The sequence below is a fragment of the Carcharodon carcharias genome, chromosome 15, assembly GCF_017639515.1.
Source record: "Carcharodon carcharias isolate sCarCar2 chromosome 15, sCarCar2.pri, whole genome shotgun sequence".
Classification (NCBI taxonomy): Eukaryota; Metazoa; Chordata; class Chondrichthyes; order Lamniformes; family Lamnidae; genus Carcharodon; species Carcharodon carcharias.
Window position 1 is genome coordinate 104,724,485 of NC_054481.1, and position 22,643 is coordinate 104,747,127.

Below are 22,643 nucleotides of genomic sequence, written 5' to 3' on the forward strand. Positions count from 1 at the left end.
TTGCCATCCCACTAGTCACCAATACTCCCAAAGGTGCTGCTGGGACTGAATAGCTGCCAGCCCTCCAATTGGCCAGCAACTCTTGGAGGCGGGAATCCCCTTAAAGGGTCAGCAGCCCCGACACAAGGCAGTTGATTGCACACTGCACATAAAATCGGGTCAGGACCCCCATAACTGGCCAAGGCAGAGTCGGCCCCAACTTTCTGGCCAGTGGATGGGGCCAGTGCCGCCCCAGCCATACTTTATTTTTTTTAAGTTAAGAATGATTATAGTGGGTAAGCCGAGTTTCTGTCTTGTTTTCAGCTATAAATTTGTTGTTGTCTGTTGCTTCCCAGTGCTAATATAAACTATCCTCCATCTAGAATCTCTGTAATCAAAAGGCCAATAAGAATCTGATGGGTGAAATTTGTACACACAAGCAAGAGATAGAGAAACTTAAGGAAGAGCTGCAGAACATGCTCCATCAATTGGATTCACAAGTCAGGCAAGTGAATGGACAATTTGTCAGGGGTGATAGGGAGTGGGAAGGAATGTACGTGGTCTTGGCACCTTTAATGTTACAGGAAAGTGTAGACATTTCACTTGCCTGGATTGACCCAGCTGTATCAGTGAAAATGTTGCTGGTCTCATTTGCATCAACTGCACCAGTAGCTCTCAATTTAAAGAGAGTTGCTTTTTCTGTGCAATGAGAGAAAGCAAGCGGGTCTCTAGAGACATGTCCACCCAAACATCCTTAGATCAAGTGAATGTACTCAACTAAAAAGACAGCAGGAACTGGTCTATCATTCAGGGCTTTGTTTCCAATCCAACCTGGGCTGAAAGTCTTCTCTGCCTGCCATCTGCAAGGATCCTCTGTGAAGTGAGTTAGGAAAGATTTACCCCAATTCTTAGTGGGCACAAGCAACTAAATGGCAACTTCAGTCAGGCAGACTTAAGGATGGTTGGTGTAAAGAATGAAAAAGATCCACTAGTGTTGTAGGGGGTGGCCCTTCAAGGTTAGGGCGAAGGCATGGTATTGGGGCAAAATAGAGCAAGGTCAATTCCAAAGAATCAGAGCAGCAAATAACCAACTGTACTCACACATGCACTGGATGTTAAAAATCGGGATTAATTTATATCTGGCTTTCTTCAATTGCTGGGAAAGGTCCATCACAACCAGTGATTATGAAACCGCATTTGAGGTTTGAATGTGAAGGTTGACTTTGCCTGCAGCCAAACAATCAGGGAACAGTCCCTGATCTGGCAATCTGCCACTGCCATGTTCCTTTTTAGAAGACTGACAAATAGTTGTTTCTCAATGTTTCTGCAGGCTTTAGCCTGCATCTCAATTATCAAATAGTATTGCTGCTGAAGTCAAGACCACTTCTGAATGCCAGCATTGTATAGTAAAGGGGATTTCAAAGTAAATATAATTATACAACCGTATTAGATGTACAGTTTCCATGGCTCCTGGATTACAGTATTTCTATACTATTATTTTCTTAAGTTTCAGCCTTGGCACTCTGGTACTCTGCTGGTGGCCTGGACAATATATATCTCTGAACCAACACCACTTAAACATGTTATCTGGTTGCTGTGTAGTTGCTATTTGTCGTGCTGTCTGTGAGAAAATTTGCATACATTAAAATGGTAACCACATTTCAACATAGAAACATAGGGACATAGGAACAGGAGTAGGCCATTTAACCTCTCAAATCTGTTCCACACATTTCTCCACAATATTTTGTTGCAGAGACGGCAGGCAGGGCATGAGAACAAGAGAAAATATTGTCTAAGCCAACAGCCTCCATCCATTTTTAAGCAAGGCCTTAGCAACCGCTGTTTGAAAAAACCAATGAAATCTGTTCAGATTAAGAAAAGCATTGCAAAGAAAAAGCCAAGAGGTTTACCAAATAAAATCATTTCTCATCAAGGGATATCATTGGCTCTGAAGTATGTTGGGGCATCCTGAGAACATGAAAGATGCTAAATAATTGCAAGATTTGCTTTTCTTTATTACAGATTATATAATGAGAAACAGATGAGACACAAACAGAAGCTGCGCAAAGCTAAAGAGATCTTTATCCGTGAAGTGATGCTCCGGGATGGTAAAATAAAACATCTGGAAAGTGAGATCAAATTGCTGAAAAACCTGATGGATAAGGTGAGTCTACCTACTTGTAAGTCAAAAGCTGTGTGTTCAAGCCCAACTCCAGGACTTGAGTGCATATCTAGGTCAGCAGTTGCAATAAGGTAGACAAATTAACAGTGCAAATAGATGTTAATGGGTACGATATGATTGCGATTACGGAGACGTAGCTGCAGGGTGACCACGGCTAGGAACTGAATATCCAAGGATATTCGATATTTAGGAAAGCCAGGCAAAAAGGGAAAGGAGGTGGGATGGTGTTGTTAGTTAAGGATGAAATCAGTGCAATAGTGAGAAAAGATATTGGCTCAGAAAATCTAGATGTAGAATCAGTCTGGGTGGAGTTAAGAAGCAACAAGGGGCAGAAAACCTTATTGGGGGTTGCCTATAGGCCTCCAAACAGTATTGGTAAGGTAGGGGACGGCATTAAACAGGAAATTAGAGATGCATGTAACAAGGATGCTACAGTAATCATGGGTGACTTTAATCTACATATAGATTGGGCAAACCAAATTAGCATTAATACTGTGGCGGATGAATTCCTAGAATGTATACAAGATGTTTTTTAAGACCAGTACCTTGAGGAACCAACTAGGGAACAGGTGATCCTAGATTTGGTATTGCACAATGAGAAGGGGTTAATTAATAATCTTCTTGTGTGGGGTCCTTTAGGGAACAGTGACCATAACATGATAGAATTCTTCATTAGGATGGAAAGTGAAGTAGTCCAATCCAAAACTAGGGTCCTAAATCTAAACAAAAGAAACTACAAAGGTATAAGGGGTGACTTGGCTACAGTGGATTGGGGAGCTTCATTAAAAGGCATGACAGTGGATAGGCAATGGTTAATATTTAAGGAACGAATGCATGCATTGAAACAGTTACACATTTCTTTCTGGTGCAAAAATACAACAGGAGCAGTTGCCCAACCATGGCTAACAAAAGAAATTAAGATGTGTTAAAGCCAAAGAGGAGTCATATAAAGTTGCTAGGAAAGGTAAAGCCTGAGGATTGGGAGCAGTTTAGAATTCAGCAAAGGAGGACCAAGAGATTGATAAAGATGGGGAAAATAGAGTATGAGAGTAAACTTGCAAGGAACATAAAAGCAGACTGTAAAAGCTTCTATAAGTACGTAAAAAGAAAAAGATTCACGAAGACAAATGTAGGTCCCTTACAGTCTGAAACGGGAACATTTATAATAAAAAGCAAGGAAATGGCAGAGCAATTAATCAACTACTTTAGTTCTGCCTTCATGGAGGAAGACACAAATAACTTCCCATAAATTCTAGGGAACCAAGGGTCTAGCGAGCAGGAGGAATTGAAGGAAATTAATGTTACTAAAAAATAGTGCTGGAGAAATGAATGGGACTGAAAGCCAATAAATCCTCAGGGCCTGATAATCTACATCCCAGGGTAGTAAAGGAGGCGGCCATGGAAATAGTATATGTGTTGGTTGTCATCTTCCAAAATTCTATAGATTTTGGAACATTCCCAGAAGATTGGAGGGTGGCAAATGTAACCCCACTATTTAAAAAAGGAGGGAGGGAGAAAACGGGGAATTACAGACTGGTTAGCCTAACATCAGTAGTAGGGAAAATTCTAGAGTCTATTATAAAGAATGTGATAACAGGACACTTAGAAAATATTAATGGGAATAGACAAAATCAACATGAATTTATGAAAGAGTAATCATGTTTGACAAACCGACTGGAGTTTTCTGAGGATGTAACTCGCAGAATAGATAAGGAAGAACCAGTGAATGTGGTGCATTTGGATTTTCAGAAAGCTTTCAATAAAGTCCCACATAAGAGATTAGTGTGCAAAATTAAAGCACATGGGATTGAAGGTAATATATTGGCATGGATTAAGAATTGGTTAACAGAGAGGAAACAGAGATTGGAATAAATGGGTCTTTTTCGGAGTGGCAGGCAGTGACTAGTGAGGTACCGCAGGGATCAGTGCTTGGTACCCAGCTATTCACAACATATGTCAATGATTTGTATGAAGTAACCAAATGTAATATTTCCAAGTTTGCTGACGACACGAAACTAGGTGGGAATGTGAGTGATGAGGATGGTAAGAGGCTTCAAGGCATTTTAGACAAGTTGATTGAGTGGGCAAATACATGATAGAGCAGTATAACTTGGATAACTGTGAAGTTATCCATTTCAGTAGGAAAAACAGAACGGCAGAATATTTAATGTTGATAGATTGGGAAGTGTTGACGTACAAATGGACCTGGGTGTCCTTGTACACCAGTCACTGAAAGCAAGCATGCAGGCGCAGCAAGAAGTTAGGAAGTATGTTGGCCTTCATTGCGAGAGGATTTGCGTGCAGGAGCGAGGATTTCTCACTGAAGCTGTACAGGGCCCTGGTGAGACCACAACTGGAGTATTGTGTGCAGTTTTAGTCTCCTTAACTAAGAAAGAGTATACTCACCATAGAGGGAGTGCAGCGAAGGTTCGCCAGACTGATTCCTGGGATGGCAGGATTGTCGTATGAAGAGAGATTAGATCAACTAGGCCTGTATTCACTGGAGTTCAGAAGAATGAGAGAGGATCTCATTGAAACGTATAAAATTCTGACGGGGATGGACAGAATGGATGCAGCGGTGATATTTACTCTGGCTGGGGGGTCTAGAACAAGGGGTCACACTCTCAGGATACGGGGCAGGCCATTTAGGACTGAGATGAGGAGAAATTTCTTCATTCAGAGGGTTGTGAACCTGTAGAATTCTCTACCAGAGAAGCCTGTGGAGGCCAAGTCACTGAATATATTTAAGAAGGGAATAAGTTTCTAGACTCTAAAGGCATCGAGGTATGGGAAGAGAGCGGAAGTATGGCATTGAGGATCAGGCATGATAATTTTGAATAGTGGAGTAGGCTCGAAGACCTGAATAACCCACTTCTGCTCCTACATTATATGTTTTTTTCAATGTTTCTAACATTCTTGTGCAGTATGGAGGGAGAGCTACATTTTCACAGGTGCCATATTTTACATATGAAGTTGAATGAGACTTTGTCTAAAGTCAAAGAAGAGTAGGGAGTTCTACTGGCTAGCATTTCTTCTCCACCTCAGATCACCAAAATACAGATTAACTGGCCTTTTATCTCATGCGCTGCTTTATCAGTGCTTCCTGGGTGCAATTGGCTGCCACATGTGGCCTACAAAACCACAATGACTGCATTTTAAAATTAATTGGTTATGAAGACTTTGAGATATCCCAGGGACATGAACACCTTCTTCTGTGCAATCGAAAGGTATCAGTTCAGTACCTCCAATTCTCAGTGTGTCACTCAGCGGCACACAGCAGAAAAGCCAGGCTGAGGTCCATGAGCTGTGCTGATCTTTGCCAGAGCAGCAGTAAAGGTATTCACATTGGGCATAGTGTCACCAGGCAGTGAGAATAAATATCAGTCAGGTTTCCCATCCCATGCTGTATTTTGTTGACATTCTCTCCTCTTGCACGAGGAAACTTACCCCTTGGATATGGCACTGGACAGTGTGGAACCCTTCCCCAGTAGGTTTCAGCGCCTTCAGGAGAGGAGGAAGGAAATTTAAGGTTAAAAAAATATATATTTTTAGTAAAAAGCAATCTGGACAGAATGTTGACAGCCAGCATTGTTGCCAGTTCTTACATAAAAGGGCACTATGTTCAGTTTTAAGCAGACATGTCATTCTTGGTTGACCTGAGCCCACAAGGCAAAATAGATTACAAAATCACAAAATAGTTTTGCTTACATTTCTCACAGGGCACAGGCTGGCAGTAGAGGGGGTTTACTTTAACCTGTGATGTACCTGACCTGGGAGCGCTTGCCAGGACAAAGATAAAATTGGAGCTTTACTTTGTACCTAGCCCACGCTGTACCTAACTTGTGTGATGCTGACACTGGCTGGTGCTGCATTTGAAAGTTGCTTAATTCAACAGTACTAACACCAATAATCCTAACAAGCAATAAAAATTTATTTTAGAAATTAAGAGTTTTGAAAATAGTGATTAATCATTCTCATGTTGTCTGTTTTCACTGACCCATAGGAACATGCCTGGAACATGAAGGTCACATATGAAAATGATCTGCTTCTTGTTGAGAAGAGAGAACTTCTACAAAAGTTGAATGAGCAAGAGGACGCTGTACGGAACAACAATTCAGTTGTCTGCAATGTAAAGCACAGGTACCTGCATTGCAAATGTGTTCTCCTTATGCATTTGAATTTACTTTGTGAAAGTTTACTTTTTACTTGTGCACAAGGTTAAAATTAAAAACAAGAGCCCTGAAATCTGGCAAGCTGTAGAGAATAATCTAGGGTGGGACCCTCCAGATCTCCATCAATTTTTTCTTAATCATTTTAAAATCCCACCAGAAATGGGAATGGGCACTTCTTGCATATGACCATTCCATGCCAACATTATCAGAGACTGGTAGGGCCATGGCTCAACTCAATATCCCACCACAACTGCATGAAACAGGTAGAAGTGGGGCCCAATATTAAAATTCAAAATGCTTCTTTTACTGTGACAATCAGATGTGAGCTGGCCTTATTGTTATTTTAGATGAGGTTTGGCTGGCATGGACGGCCTTAAATTGTGACAAGGAACTACGTGAGCTCCCCCACACCAAATGAGCTCTAGGTGGTCAAGTTTATTTTCATTTTTAAGAAAATATTTTTAATGTGTGTGTTTCTCTCTTTCGCCTAAGCCACCTTTTTCTTTAATTTGTTATACTATCTTATATTTGTTTTGTTTTCTTTGACAACTCCCACAGGTCCTTGCTATGTTTAAACACAAGTTGAATTTTGTCAGGGCAGCTGTGCCCCTGATGCAGGCCAGAAAGCTGCAGGAAACCCTGCCTCGACTATTTGCGGGAGCCCAAACCTAATTCTATGACAATCAGGCAATTAACTGCCTGGCACCAGGGCTTCTGGCCCTTTAAGGGATGAGTTCCTGCCTCTAAGTGCTGCTGGTCAATTGCAGGGTTGACAGTTTTTCAGTCCAAGCAGCGCCACCAGGAGTGATGGCCACTGCTGGAACTGCATGGGCCGGAGCAGCAACAGAATGAACGCCGCCCTGGAACCAAGGTAAGTGGGAACAGGGTCGTGGGGACCAGTCCAGCAGGCCCCGCCTGGGTGGGGGTAGTGTTTTGGGAGGCGGAGGGGCATTTCTGCAGGGGCAGCCCTTGCTGCTGGGGGCTCCTCTGTGTGCCACAGTGCCCAGTCACAAGAACCTCCGGAGCCTGCAGGTAGGCTGCCAGGTTTTCCTGCGTTGTATCTCCACATGATGAACAGCCCATCTACCACTGGTAAAATGCCAGTGGGAAGTGATCCTTAATTGGTCTCAATTGACCTCTGGATAGGAAAACCATCTTTGACCTCTCCCTTCACAGACAGTTGCATGGCATTGGGAAGGTGAAAAGCTCCCGCCATCCCTCCTGATTCTCTGGGGCCACCTCCCATCCCACTCCCAAGGGCCCCATTAAATTCTGCCCAGAATTTTGTCTAGTTTATAATTCTCAGCATGACTAAATAATCATCAATATCGATGAGATAATTATTGAGGATAGTAAGTGCAAAAGGGCACATTTGTCAGAAATGGTTTGTTGATTCAGTATATGTTATACAAAATCAGAATTGCAGATGTTAAGTAATGGCAGGTATATGCCCAGGGAGTATTACAATTTCAGAATTTTACAAAACCATCTTTTCTCAACATTCATGGGCCTTCTCCCCATGAACCTTTTCTGTACTATTATCTTAGAAGTTCGTACCTGAAAGCTTAACATTTACCCCACTTATATTCTACTTACCAAATTTCACACTTCCAATATAAGAACAGCCAAAGATGAGGAAAAGTAATTTCCTGCTTAAAACCGCCCCTATAGTGTATGCATTTGGTTGTAGTACACTGACTTCCTTTGAAAGCATACTCGGTGTTTATCTTATCTGTACTTTTGAATATTTTATATACCTCAATGCGGAGCCCTCCCTCCCAACCTTGTTCTAGAACCTGAGTTTATCAATTCTTTTCTCGGAATCATTCTTTTTGCTTTGCTCTGTTCCTTTTCCAGTGCAACAAATTTCATGAGATTTGTTGTCCTGTTTCAAACTGATTTTAGTCCTTTAAGCTGTTAAAACTAATACCTTTGTTTATTCGATCTAAGGATTGCCAGACAATTTAAAAACACATCATTTATTTATACTTTAACAGCAGAGAAACAGTTAACTTAAGTACAGTGGCTCATACAAACATTTAACAAGTCTGTACTAAGCAAACAAAACAATTTGCATTTATATAGTGCCTTTAACATAGTAAAATGTTCCGAAGTATTTCACAGGAGTGTTACCAAACAATATTTGACTCTGATATTATGGCAGGTAACCAAAAACTTGGTCAAGAGGTTTTAAGGAGTTTCTTAAAGGAGTAAAGAGAGATCGAGGGAGGGGGATATTTAGGAAGGGAATTCCAGAGTTTAGGGCCTAGACAGCTGAAACCTAATCTGATCAATGTTTCCATTTAAATCACGGAAACATCGTTGACTCTTTATATGCTGGGTTGTGTGAGACTTAGTTAAATTCAGTAAACCAATTAATTTAAGTGTTCACCCTACAGATACAGACTTATCATTTTTCTTAAAGCAAATTAAATGACCAACTTAACTTTTGCTACAAGGTGTATCTTTATTCTAAAGTTACCACTCCAGACTAAGTAACATCACCATGTAGTAAAGAAATTCCCCAGTTGTTAGGCTTTTCATATTTTAATTTTCCTTTTCCCCCTCCCCACTAGATCTCCCGCCTCTGGTGCCCACACATCTCTGCTGTTGTCAGCAACAAGAACTGTTAACGACCAAGGCCAGCGGAAATCCCAAAAATCGGCATCCAGGTCAGTCCTTGATGTCACTTGGGAGGCATTTTGAGTCAGGATAATTCAGTATTGCCCAGTTCCACTGCTGGAATGGGGAATAACAAGTCAGTAGCAAGATGTTTTCTATCAGTAAGGAAAATTAGATAAGGTTCTAAACAAAGGGTATGAAGCTTGATGAATGCAAGCCAATTAATTGTCAAGAGTCCATTATTAAATGTAAAGATACTCAAGAATGTTTAGGAGGCTTTCCCCAATGATTCGGCACATTTATCCAGTGAATAGCTGATGTAATCAGACCAGTTACATTTATACAGCACCTTTAACATCATAAAATGTCCCAAGGTGCTTCACAGGAGCATGATAAAACAAAATATAACACTGAGCCACATAAGGAGATGTTAGGTCAGATGTTCATAAAATTGGTCATAGAGATAGATCGAGATAGAGCAGTGTCTTAAAAGAAGGAAAGCAAGGTATAGAGGCAGAGAGGTTTAGGAAGGGAATTCCAAAGTGTAGGATCTAGGCAACAAGGTGCAGCCTTGAAAGGTCCCAAGTTCAAACCCTGTTCTGTGTTTAACTATCTGATGTCAACATGATGGGGCAGAAAGGCACAACTCGTGACCTCCATGCCCCTGCGCTGGGGATTGGGGGCAAAATTGGACACATTTCTGCTCTCAGTTACTCTCTGGTAAAACTTTGCTAGAAGTTCTTTTGCTTGTAGAGAAACCAAGATCAAGGTCTATAATGCAAGGCAGCGCCAAAGTCCAAAACGTATGAGACAAATCATGAAGTAGTGTTTAGCAATACCAGGCTTGAATGTTACAAGACTGGACAACTGGAGTTCTGTAGTCTTTGGAAAATAATAATTTGGGTTAATGGACAGTGTGGTATCTTCCTTTCAACAAACTTGTCATGTAGGGAGAAAAATGGCATCTTTACAGTTCAGAAGGAATAAAAGAGCAATTATGTTGATAAAATAAAGTTATGATTGCAATGGCTAGAGGTGAAGCAGGATTGGTGATGAAAAATAATTTTATTAATAAGGAAAAGGCTGTTGGTCCTATCAATCCTAGGCCTTTTTCATAGTTTAAGCCTACCCACCCACTATCACTTCTCTCCAGAATTGTTCCCTTCAACCCCTTTACACTATTGACTACAATGAGCTTCCCTGGGAACTTGTTCTGCATTTCATTATCCTTTGACCAAAGGTCCCTTCTTAATCCTACCTTCCTAATTTTTAAACTTGTGGCCTTGGTATTTGAACCCTTCACATTTTTGAATGGGGGCTGAGATTCCTTTTGTTAATTTAAGTAAATAAAACCAGTGCATAAATGGGGAATCACAATTCCTACTTACTGAGCTTTCTTCAAAACTTTTTAACAACTGTAATTCTACCTCCACTATATGTTGGGTTCTAAGTAAATCATGCATTTGGATGACTGAAGAATAAATAAAAGGACATATGGGTCAAAATTCTGTTAATCCACTCCACCAGCACGAGTGCAATGAAGCAGACCCCCCAAGGCCACCTACTTCCTTCCAAAGGCTCAGGATGGAGTTAGTAGCATGGTTGTGGTGGTGTTTCAATGGTGTTTGCCCTGGCTGACTCATGGAATAGTGGAGCGGCACCATACCACCCCAGAATAGTAGGTGCAACCTTGAGAAGGTCCTCTCACTAACAGAACAGCTTACAGCTGTCAAAAGGGCTATTAGCGCATCCTAGTGGCATAATAGATCCCCCTTCCAGGATTCTGCCTGTCTGTTCCAGTATTCAGGGACCTTACCTAAGCCGATAATCGAACATTAGTAGAGCCTCTGTAGAACTGGATTTCATCTCATTTTTTCACATCACCTCCCTCAACACCTCAGAGGTGTGCCCATGACATAGGTGAAATTTGAGATCCATGTTTACTTTGGTTTAACCAAATATTGGTAGGCATCTGTGGAATGTTGTCCATGTTGGAATGGGTTAAAGAGACAGCAGCTAAAAAAGCTAAATAAAAGGTTTAAAGAGCTGATAATGAGGTGCAGAAACGTGGAAGTGTAAATATGGATATGCATCTGAACCTGTTACTGTGTTAGGTTTGTAAACTTCAACTGTTGAATGGAATGGAGCAAAATATGTAGGAAGCACTTCACACAAAGAGTGATCAAAACATGAAATGGTCTTTGGTTAAGATAGTGAAATGGAACATTCTAGAATCATTTAAAAAACAGATACAATGATGAGAGTACTGTAGGCTTTTTTTGAAAGAATAAGTTAAGTTGGGCCAATTGTCTACTCTGAGAGTTTAGTGAAAACTGAACTGTTTCAGGGCTTATATGTGAGAAAGAAACCTGGGGCTGTGCTGGATGTTCCTTGCTGTAATTGGGAAATACTTCAGACACGTATAAAGGTAAATGCAACATGGATATAAGAATGGAGCCAAATATAAGGGTTCTTCAAGTATTAAAATGTAGATGGATTGGAAAAACATTAAATACTTGATATGTGCTTTCCATATGGCTGAGAGGCTAAATGCACGGTGTCTTCCTGACTGGTTTGGTCGCTGGTCTGTGCAAAGTTAGCTGATTCAAGCCACAATATTATTAGGTACAATTATCCTCAGCATGGAAAAAAGCTAAACGCAGTAAGGGTTCCTACTTCTAATCACTATCCAGTAAATCCTGCTTGAAAGTTGGGGATGTGTGAACGTTATGAGAGGAGCTGGTTGGTTTTAGCTGTGATGTTTGCTGGCCTTCCAACACTCATAGCCTAGACATAAATGCAGGGACTGGTCAATTGGCTGAAGTACAGGGTAGGAGGAACCTCAGCATGAAATAACACCTTGAGGGGTGGAGAGGGGAAAGATGCAGATTTGAATAATAACAAGACAATGTTGCCTTAGTTTACTGTACTGGTATTAATGCGCTATAAGACAAACTCACAAGTAAGCCAATGCACTTTATTGTTGCATGATGCATTTGATTCATCCCTTCAAATGGTTCCCACTTCCAATCACAGACCTGTGATTATCCTAACGTTATACAGCTCAAAATGTTCTCTTTTAAAATGACCCCATGTTGGGATGCCCAATGTGGATGTTTCTCCCAGTTCATGTTCTTGTTCTTCAGAAGGAGCCTTTAAATTCTGCCCAGCATTATCACAATGGAGCATAAGGAAGAACCACGCACTGTAATGAGACTGTAGTTAGTAGCAGCAGTGATTGAGCAGTTTGCTGCCTGATTATTTCTGCATTCTGTTGAGCTCCTATTGGAACACACAGCATCATGACACCATTTCTTTTTATTCTTTCATGGTATGTGGGTTGCTGGCAAGTCCAGCATTTGTTACCCATCCCACTTCAGAAGGCAGTTAAGAGTCTACCACATTGTTGTGGGCCCGGAGTTGCATGTAGGTCAGACCAGATAAGGATGGCAGACTTCCTTCCCTGAAGGAGCATTCAGGAACCAGATGGGTTTTTAGAACAATTGATAGTTTCATGGCCACTATGAATGATGATTTTATCATCATTATCACTGATACTAGATCTCAATTCCAGATTTATTAATTGAATGTAAATTCCATGGTGGGATTTGAACCAATGTCCCCAGAGCAATAGCCTGGCCCTCTGGATTACTAGCCCAGTGGCATTACCACTACACCACCATCTCCCATTTCTTTTCCCTTTGTTTTGTATAACGAAAGGAAATGTGAAGATCTTAATATTTGAAAGTGAAAGGGCTCCAGAATAATGGTTATTGTACTGGATAGGGTGAACATCTGGATTGGTAAATGCTGCTGAAGTGACCAGATCCTAGCTACTATTTGTATCTTGGGTCAGACAGCTTTGGGGTAGAACGGAAGGTAATATTTAAGAAAATCTGGCCCTTCATCAGACTAGCATAGTTAGGCTGGAGAAGCCCTTTTTGTAGCTCTAATGCAGGGTCCTAATGAAAATTCTAGCATCAATTCCAGACTCGGGGGTGGATTAATTGAGAGGTAGAATGGTTTCTTCACATTTGTATCATCTGAAATTTTTATTCTCTCCTCTTTTTCTCTTTTGAAATGTAATGTATGAGCTTAGAAGACAGACAGCATCTTGGCCAGACATATTGATATTGCAAAGTCCTCTGATGGTAGGGAAGGGGGTTTATGCCTTCTCTATGCTGCAATTCAATTTTTTTTAAATTGGGAGGGTAGTAGGATAGTTGGGGGTTTCAAACCTGTACAGATCATGGTTTCCATGGTGGATCTCCCACTTAATATAGTGAGATCCTAGTGATTAGGAATGTTCCACATCTAATCTCAGTCTGTACTACGTTTACAGACTTCAACCAGGGTGATAGTTGAGGAGCTGCAACTGGCCTCAGCACCTCTTGCTTTTGCAGAGCAGGGGAAGGAGATTAGCTGGAGCTCCTGCTCCTGATTACAGCCCAGTGATCCCTCCTGGAAAATGCTCACCTTTGTGATCATTGGCTGAAGACAAGATTGGCCCAAGACGTGATGCCGTCTATGGTCAAATAGCCCACTAATGTTCACCCTTGAGGCTCCACACGTGAAGTGTGTGGCCAATGACAATTGCTCTCTTTGGAGCTTCACCCCAACATGGAGTCAACACCTTTTGAAAGAGGTGGCGGTGAGGGGAAAATTTGGTGGCAAAAGGAAGAAAGAAAATACAGTTCAGATTTATGCAGGACCAATGGTGACCAATATTGATTGTCTGCCTTTCAATTACTTTTTAGGATTAACTATCTGGAAGAGGAGAACAAACAGCTTCAAGACGAGACAGTGAAGTTGAGTGACCGGCTTGGCTCATTGGAGCGCTCTCTGAAAATAATTAAGACGGTACATGGTATAAGATGAGTTGGCTGGTGTTCCATGCACTATCCAACCATTTTTTTTTGTTTTCCTTTCCCATTCTAATGAGGCCTGTGCGCTGCATCGCGTGAAGGCTGGCCACTTAGGCTAGGCTTTAGGAGCCTTCCAGTGCCAATGGAACTGTCGCCCGGTAAGAGTCAGCATCTCCATGTGTAAGTCTAGAGAATGAATGTTGGTCAAGTGACTTCAACCACAGGTGCCACACCCTTCTTCTGTCTCCTGTCTTCTACACAAGCGACCATCTGTGCTCATAGAAAATGACGGATCAACTATTTTAATCTAAAGGGTGGTGCTCATTGACAAGCTAAGCTGCTACACAAATATAGTTTTGTACCTTTGAAAATCTATGTTTAATCATAGAATTCAAGCCCAAAATCATTAATACTACCACAATACTCTTAATAAAACCAGTTGGACATTCAATCACCATAAAAGTGTCCTTGACATGTTACACAATACATGACAAAAAACAAGAGTATCCAGTAATTGAGTATGAACATTGCTACCTTAAACCTGCTAGTCATAAGGTTTAACCTGTATATCAACTTAAGTGTCGCCCTTTCAAATTGAAATACAGTGTAAGTGGTGATGCCCTGGATAGAACTCTTAATGTCACACATGTGCCCAGAAACTGTAGTTGTCCCCAATGTTTATAGGTAATAAGTGAACAATGGGCAACTGAATCTTTGATACAATGCCATTTGAACCATGAAAATCATCCAACAGTATTATTAAAATGTGGCTTGAAAAGGCAGATTGAGTTGTATCATAAGGGGTTGAAATAGTGTTGGTGAGAGCCGTTTGTATTGACCAGATAAGGATCAAAGATTGGTAAAGCATAGTGGCTTAAGAGTAACTCCTCTCCTGCCACACCCCCCCCAACCTCCCTTAAATATTCCTGCAGATTGGGCCCTTCCGGCTTCAAAAGAAATTTTAATAAGATATTTAACTGAGCAGAGAAAGTAAATCTAGATCAATACTTTCAGATACACCAGATAGCCGGACAAGTAGACACAAGGTCATGGTTATGAAGGGCAAATTTAGGACAGATGTCAAGAATTTTTTTTTGTTTACACAGAGGGTGATTAACAACTGATATGCGGTTACCAAAAGGGATATCCAAGGCGCTGAATAAATTTAAGAAACAGCTTGATGCTGTACTGAAGAGATGGCAGGGTCTACATTGTAAATGAAACGGTCACTTTCATCTGCACTTATCGTATATACACTCTGCTACCTGCACTCTTATGGTCATCATCTTTATGTTTTGTGTGTCTGTATCTTTCTACTAGGATCCTTCCAAGTCGCAACATTTTGAGAATTTGTCCGTGTCCTTTCCCCAGGACACTTGCAAGTTTCAGTACAATGACACTTCTGTAAAGAATGGCAACTTCCTATCTTCAGCACGGTATTGTAATTACTGTATATAAAAACTCTTTGTTTCTGTCCCTTCCCACTGATTCAATTGGTAAAGCCAGCACGTAACTGAGCTTCACAGGCAAATGAGCCTTATGTTTGATGCCTGGTCGTCTATACACTGAGTTAGCTGATTTCGGCTGAGAGGCTGGAAGGATGCTACAATGGCCTCTGCCCCTCTGGGATAGGGAAGGGAAAATGTAGCCAGGACTCCTAGTGCTAATCAGTATCTAATGTCACAAGCTGGATCGTCTATGCATGTGAAGATGGCAGCTGAGGACAAGATCGGACTTGATTGTGATCGCCACCACCATGGTGAAATATCTTTTTAACACTCACTGTCTAAGGTTACACATCAAAGCTGTGCACTTGGGTGAGATACTAGATAGCATTGCACTGCTGAGCAGCATTTAAAATGTCATAATGAACAAAAACAACTGTTAAGCCTTAAGAATCCTGTCCGAGTAGCTGGTCCGCTTTATAAATCTAGACAGTGGGCAGGCTATTCCACCATACAGAGCATCACCAGATTTTTCTTTTTTATTCCGTCATGGGATGTGGCGTCACTGGCTGTGCCAGCATTTTTGTGATCTCCACTGGTTATGTGCATTTTCTAGCAGGGAATCACAATAACATTCATGAACAGGGGCATAGGCTGATTTTCCCCTCATACTAAAGTCCAGAGAAATTTCCCAACTGTTTCCTAACTACATCAGCTAATTAATACAGACTGCATCAAACCTGGCACTTTTTCTGAGTAATAATATCTTAGCAAAATTGGACGATCTTACTTTGAGTAACAAGCATTGAGGAAAGACCAATAGCTGTGAACTAGACTATAATGTCATCCACTGTGTCCATTTCAAGACTGGAATTGGAAGCTGCTCAAACAGTGAGGGAAACAGCTGAGCCATTTATAAGAAGGAACACCCACCCACTGCCCCAAAGGGCTTTGTGAGTAGATGAGTCACAATGTTCAAGAAAGTGCCAGGTTTAATCTCTGGCTTTTGCTGAGTTAAGGGCACTCTTCCCCCTTCCACCTTGAGTTTTGCATTAAGATATCCTCCATCCTTTCCACTCTCAGCCTCTGTACTGTGCTGTTGCTCATCCTCAGTGATTTCAATTTCAATCTCAATCTCAGCTCACTTTGCGCTCTCTCATCTGATTCTATTGAGCTCCTGTCCTCCCTAAACCTCTCCTTTCATATAAATCCTTCTATCCATATTCATGCTCACCACTGCCCAACACTTGCCATCTAATATGACACTTCCATGTTATTAATCACAAGCAAAGCCATCCATGACCATTTCCTGTATTCCTCATCACCCACATCCCCATACATGAGGTTAGCTTCCACGCGTATGCTGGCAGCACTCATTTGCACTACCTACCTCAACTTCTCCGCTGTCTCTGATATCTGACTACTTGTCTTGGATGAGCCACAATTTTCCCAGTTAAGCATTGGGAACCACAAAGTCACTGGGGAGAATTTTCCCATCGACGTGCAGGACCGGGCCCTGCGTACCACCGTGTAGAATGACACGTGGTGATGTCGGGCATGCGTCCTGATGTCGCCGTGCATCATTCCGATCTTTCGTTCAGCAGGCGTGCGCCAGAGGCAACTGTGCATCTGCCGAACTGTCAAAGGCCTGTTAAGGCCATTAATGAACCAATTTAGGCAATTGACAGGGCTGCCTGTCTAACCTTAAGGTTGGCGGGCAGGCGAAGAGCCCAAGTGGCCTTCGCGTTTTTCATGAAGGTTTTAATAAATTAATAAATAAATTTTGCTCACTTCATAAACATGTCCCAGCTCATGTGACATGAGGGGACATGTCTGAATAATTTTTATCTCTCTCTCATTATTTCAAAATTTAAATATGAACCTAACCTCCTGAGGCAGATTTCTGTGCTCTTTCTCCCGCATGCGCTAAAGATCACAGGCCCCAACTCTCCCTCCTCCCCCCGCCCGCACAGGTAGCGCTGAATGCTACCGGGCACACATCACGCTGTGCGGGCTTTAATTGGCCCACCACGTGAAATGGTGGTGCACAGCCAATTCTGGCAGTGATTGGCTCCGTGCCCGCTCCCGACCAGCCGCCTGATAGGGAGAAAATTCTCCTTATTATCTTTGTATCCAATACTCTATACCCTTGCCACTGTCTCACTTTGAGCCAGCCTATTCACTACCTCAATCCCAAGCTCTGTAACAAAGACCATCTACTTTCATCTCCATTACAGTTCCCACTTCCGCGTCTGCCTTAGGCCTTCTGTTGCTGAAACAATAATTCATGGTTTTGTCTCACCAGAATCAACTATTCCAACTCTCGTTTTGTGCTTGCTCTGTAAATTTCAGCTCTTCTAAAACTCCACTGCCTGTATTTTATACTGTATCAAATGCCATTCACCACCAATTGTTCATGACTGTACCTACCTACGTTGGTTTCTGGTTCCCCACAACCTCTAATATAAAATTTTCATTCCTCCATGGTCACAGCGCTTTCTATGTCTGTACCCTTCTTCCCTATACCTCCCTCAAGAACTCTGCATTCCTCTGTCAATGGCCTTTTGCGCCCCTCTAATTTTGGTCCATCAATGATGGCTGTGCCTTCAATATACAGGGATTATGCTCTGGAGTTCCCCCTATAAATCCTTTTACATTTCTACTATCCTCTTATCAGCTGGCAATGGCTCAGTTGGTAGTACTCTCACCTCCTGAGTCACAAAGTTCCAGATTCATGTCCCACTCCAGCGCTTGAGTGCAAAAATCTAAGCTGACATTTCAGTGAATTACCAAGGGAGTGCTGCACTATTGGAGATGCCATCTTTCAGATGAGATGTTAAAACAAGACTACACCTGCCTGCTCTTATAGATGTAAAAGATCCCATTACACTATTTTGAAGATGACAAATTCAACCTGCCCAATTACTGCCCCATCAGTCAACTCTCGATCATCTGTAAAATAATGGAAGGGGTCATCAACAGTGCTATCAAGCGGCACTTGGTTAGCAATAATCTGCTAGCTGACGCCCAGTTTAGGTTCTGCCAGGGCCATTCAGCTCTTGACCTCATTACAGCCTTGGTTCAAACATGGACAAAAGAGCTGAACTCCTGTGGTGAGAAGAGAGTGACTGCCCTTGACATCAAGGCAGCATTTGACCAAGTGTGGCATCAAGGAGCCCTAGCAAAACTTGAGATGATGGGAATCGGGGGAGCACTCTCCACTGGGTTGGAGTCATACTTAGCACAAAGAAAGATAGTTGTGGTTGTTAGAGGCCAGTCATCTCAGCTCCAGGACATTACTGCAGGAGTTCCTCAGGCTAGTGTCCTTGGCTCAGCCATCTTTAGCTGCCTCATCAATGACCTTCCTTCCATCATAAGGTCAGAAGTGGGGATGTTCACTGATGATTGCACAATGTTCAGCACCATTCGTGACTCCTCAGATACTGAAGCAGTCCATGTCCAAATGCAGCAACACCTGGACAATATCCAGGCTCGGGCTGACAAATGGCAAGTAACATTTGGGCCACACAAGTGTCAGGCAATGATCATCTCCAACAAGAGAGAATCTAACCATCGCCCCTTGACGTTCAATGACATTACCATCATTGAATCCCCCACCATCAACATCCTGGGGGTTACCATTGACCTGAAACTGAACTGGACTAGCTATATAAATACTGTGGCTACAAGAGCAGGTCAGAGGCTAGGAATCCTGCAACGAGTAATTCACTTCCTGACTCCCCAGAGCCATTCCACCATCTACAAGGCACAAGTCAGGAGCGTGATGGAATACTCCCCACTTGCCTGGATGAGTGCAGCTCCCACAACACTGAAGAAGCTGGACATCATCCAGTATAAAGCAGTCCACTTGATTGGCACCACATCCACAAACATTCATTCCCTCCACCACTGACGCACAGTAGCAGCAGTGTGTACCATCTACAAGATGCACTACAGGAATTCACCAAGGCTCCTTAGACAGCACCTTCCAAACCCTCAACCACTACCATCTAGAAGGACAAGGGCAGCAGATAGATGGGAACACCACCACCTGGAAGTTCCCCTCCAAGTCACTCACCATCCTGACTTGGAAATACATCGCCGTTCCTTCACTTTTGCTGGGTCAAAATCCTGGAAATCCCTAACAGCACTGTGGGTGTATCTACACCACGTGGACTGGAGCGGCTCAAGAAGGCAGCTCACCACCACCTTCTCAAGGGCAATTAGGGATGGAGAATAAATGCTGGCCTAGCCAGCAAAGCCCACATCCTAAGAATGAATAAATAAAAAATGAGCAGGGGAGTTATCCCCGGTGACCTGGCCAATATTTTTATTCCTCAACCAACATTAAAAGTATCTAGCCATTCTCACTTTGGTGTGTGCGGAGTTTGTTGTGCACAGATTAGCTGCCACATTACAACAGTGACTACACTCCAAAAGTAAAAACAGAAATATCTGGAAAAACTCAGCAGGTCTGGCAGTATCGGCGGAGAAGAGCAAAGTTGACATTTCGAGTCCTCGTGACCCTTCAACAGAACTGGAGTTCTGTTGAAGGGTCATGAGGACTCAAAACATCAACTTTGCTCTTCTCCGCCGATGCTGTCAGACCTGCTGAGTTTTGCCAGGTACTTCTGTTTTTGTTTTGGATTTCCAGCATCCGCAGTTTTTTGTTTTTAACACTCCAAAAGTACTTCATTGGTTGTGAAGCGCTTTTTGAGCCATCCAGTGGTTGTGAAAAGCACTGTTTAAATATAAGTCTTTATTTTTTCCTTCTTTAAGATTCTCTTCAAACTTCATATCATTTACCAGACTTTTGTCAACCTTCCTAATGTGTCCTTCTTTGTCTCGACATCCATTTTTGTCTGATTTACATCTCTGTGAAGCATCTGGGAACATTTTTCTACAATAGAGGTGCTATATCAATGCAAGTAGTAGCTGTTGTTTTTGTTGTAGTTACCAGATTCTTCTTTTCTTCCAGCGACACACCGTCACCAGCTAGTAGTAACAATTTCGGTTCTTTGGAAAACATTCGACGCAGCAAAACAGCGTTGTGTTCTGATGCCACAAAGTCTACATTTCCAACCCGGTTGCATCATTCAGACGTGGGCTACTTAAACCTGACGAGCTCCCCATGGTGCAAGGACCAGGAAGAAGGCCGAAGTCTCGGCAGTGATGAGGTGTGATCAGGCCACTGTTGGACTGAGTGACCCACAAGGTGTTTCTATCTGGAGTTCAAGTAATGCTGGCAACGGGGCCAGGGACATATTAACTCAACATACAGCAAGCTGTTGTCTTTGTCACATTGCCCAACAAGAATATTAACACATCTTTCTCTGGTAGATTGGTTGAAATAACTGAGTTAATGCCGGTCCAGCTATTGCACTTACAAGCACACAAATACTGGACTCGTACCAGTATTATAAATGTCAAAGGTGGAGGTTGGGTGTATGAAACCATTCTGGTTCTATGGTTCTAAAATCCACAGAACTCCCCCAGTGTTAAAATGAACTATAGTACTGCTGCCTGATTTGTACAATGAGAACAAAGAACTCACCTGTATGAGTAATTATTTTGTCCACAGTGTAGTTTGAATCTATTATTTGAGCTGAGCTTTGTCTTGGAGCTTTGCAGCTGTACTTGTAAAGTAATTTTATTGCAGTAAATTTGCACCGTTTGCAAAAACCATAAGGAAATAGCATTAGGCAGTAGTGCTGGTAACTAGGTTGTAAAGCAAAATGTTTTGACTACTTTCTGAATCTGATACCTTACACTGTGTTTGTCCAAAAACTACTTTCACATAATTAAGATTCTGAATTATAACTTAAACACAGTGCAGCTTACTTTGGCAGGCACCCACCTTATTGCATCATGGACAAAGGCCCCAGGTGTGATGCAGGACCACCTAAATGGAAAGGTGTCAGGTTCAGTCCCAAGGATTGTGTTAATTTATCTCAGGTGGGGCAGTATTTAGAGGGCTATGATTGTCTCCCACATGACCAGACTGGAGAGAGGCAAAAATTAGCTTCTTTTGCCCTTGATCACAATGTGCAAATAAGATTGGGATCAGGCTCAGCAGTGATGCTTTTCACAGTCAATAAGTCCATGGCACTCACTCTATAACTGTACTGGTATCAAAGTGTGTCCGCAATCAAACAAGGACCTGTACCTTCAAAAGAGATGGGAGGAGCGGGTGGGAGGGAGAGAATAGAGGAAAGCAAATTGCTCTACCAGAAGCATTCTTCTTGCCAACCTCTTAAAACTTATCAGGTCATTTTTAACCTAACTCCCAACTTTGGACACTGGAAAGTGTAAAAATGGAAAAGTAGGCACTCAGAAATTCAGGCAGCAAACAATCTGATTACATACTTGTGTTTTCCTCCACATTCACTCTGCCTTTGCTGCATTAGCAGTTAAAGTGCAATCACTACTGCTGAGGTTACGTAGGTAGCTGATGCATCAGTGTAGTAGGGTAGTGCACCATGAGTTTGCAGCTCCCCCCTTAGTGAGTTCCCAATTTAGTCTTTGCCACAGGGTAAGGGGAGAAAAGCAGTGGGAATAGAGATTTGACACTCCCCGAAAAAGTAACAAGGGAATGTCTGAGCAGAGTCACACCACAGACAACTATCATATGTCTCCTAACTGCCAGGTGGAGAGAAGAGGCCCAGATACAGGTCACCTCAGAGGGATTGGTGCCAGGGGAACCCTAAAAGAGAGGGAGAAATACACCATTAAAATAAATGGTGAACTCTGTAGATCTAGTAGATTGGAAAATAACCTAGGTTTTAATACAGCTAAGAATCCAGGTATGACAAGATCAACCTATGTGATTCACATTTTTGTCTTCTATAAGCAGGAGATAGGTTTCTATGAATAAGCTATATAGCTGAGGGGGTTGGTGGTGGGGGGGGGGTGGGGGGGTGGTGGGGGGGGTGGTGCAAGGGGCATTGATATACTAAACTCTAAGTTTTTGATTTATTTGTTTGTTCATGGCTCAGCCAGAATTTATTGTGCATCCCCAATTGCCCCTGTTCAGATGGCATTTAAGAGTCAACCACATTGCTGTGGATGGGTTTTTATGACAATCAGCAATGGTTTCATGGTCATCATTAGACTTTTTAATTCCAGATTTTTATTGGATCCAAATTCCACCATCTGCTGTGGTGGGATTTGTCCCCAGAGCATTACCCTTGGGTTTCCGGTCCAGTGATAATACCACTCCGCCATTCTCTCTCTCCCAAAAATAACCTTTAATCACAAATTCTACAAGGGGGCACAGACTTGAGTTCAGAAGAAGGAAGGTGAACAGATTTAACTCCTTTGTACAGAGAGGTGGATATATGGAACAAAGAAGTAATGGGAGATTCAAGAGCTAATTGAA

At 42.2% G+C, this 22,643-nt stretch overlaps 1 protein-coding gene across 1 annotated transcript in view; it reads left to right on the top strand.

The window, feature by feature from the left end:
• The window catches only part of ccdc30 (coiled-coil domain containing 30), a 144,430-nt gene extending 123,550 nt beyond the window's left edge, over nucleotides 1-20,880 (top strand). The window contains exons 23-29 of the mRNA XM_041206244.1: nucleotides 363-484; nucleotides 2,002-2,143; nucleotides 6,165-6,301; nucleotides 8,910-9,005; nucleotides 13,713-13,815; nucleotides 15,141-15,256; nucleotides 20,244-20,880. Coding sequence (XP_041062178.1) covers nucleotides 363-484; nucleotides 2,002-2,143; nucleotides 6,165-6,301; nucleotides 8,910-9,005; nucleotides 13,713-13,815; nucleotides 15,141-15,256; nucleotides 20,244-20,448 — 921 coding nt within the window. The 3' untranslated portion in view covers nucleotides 20,449-20,880. The remainder of the gene's footprint in view (nucleotides 1-362; nucleotides 485-2,001; nucleotides 2,144-6,164; nucleotides 6,302-8,909; nucleotides 9,006-13,712; nucleotides 13,816-15,140; nucleotides 15,257-20,243) is intronic.
• The last annotated feature ends 1,763 nt before the right edge of the window (nucleotides 20,881-22,643 follow it).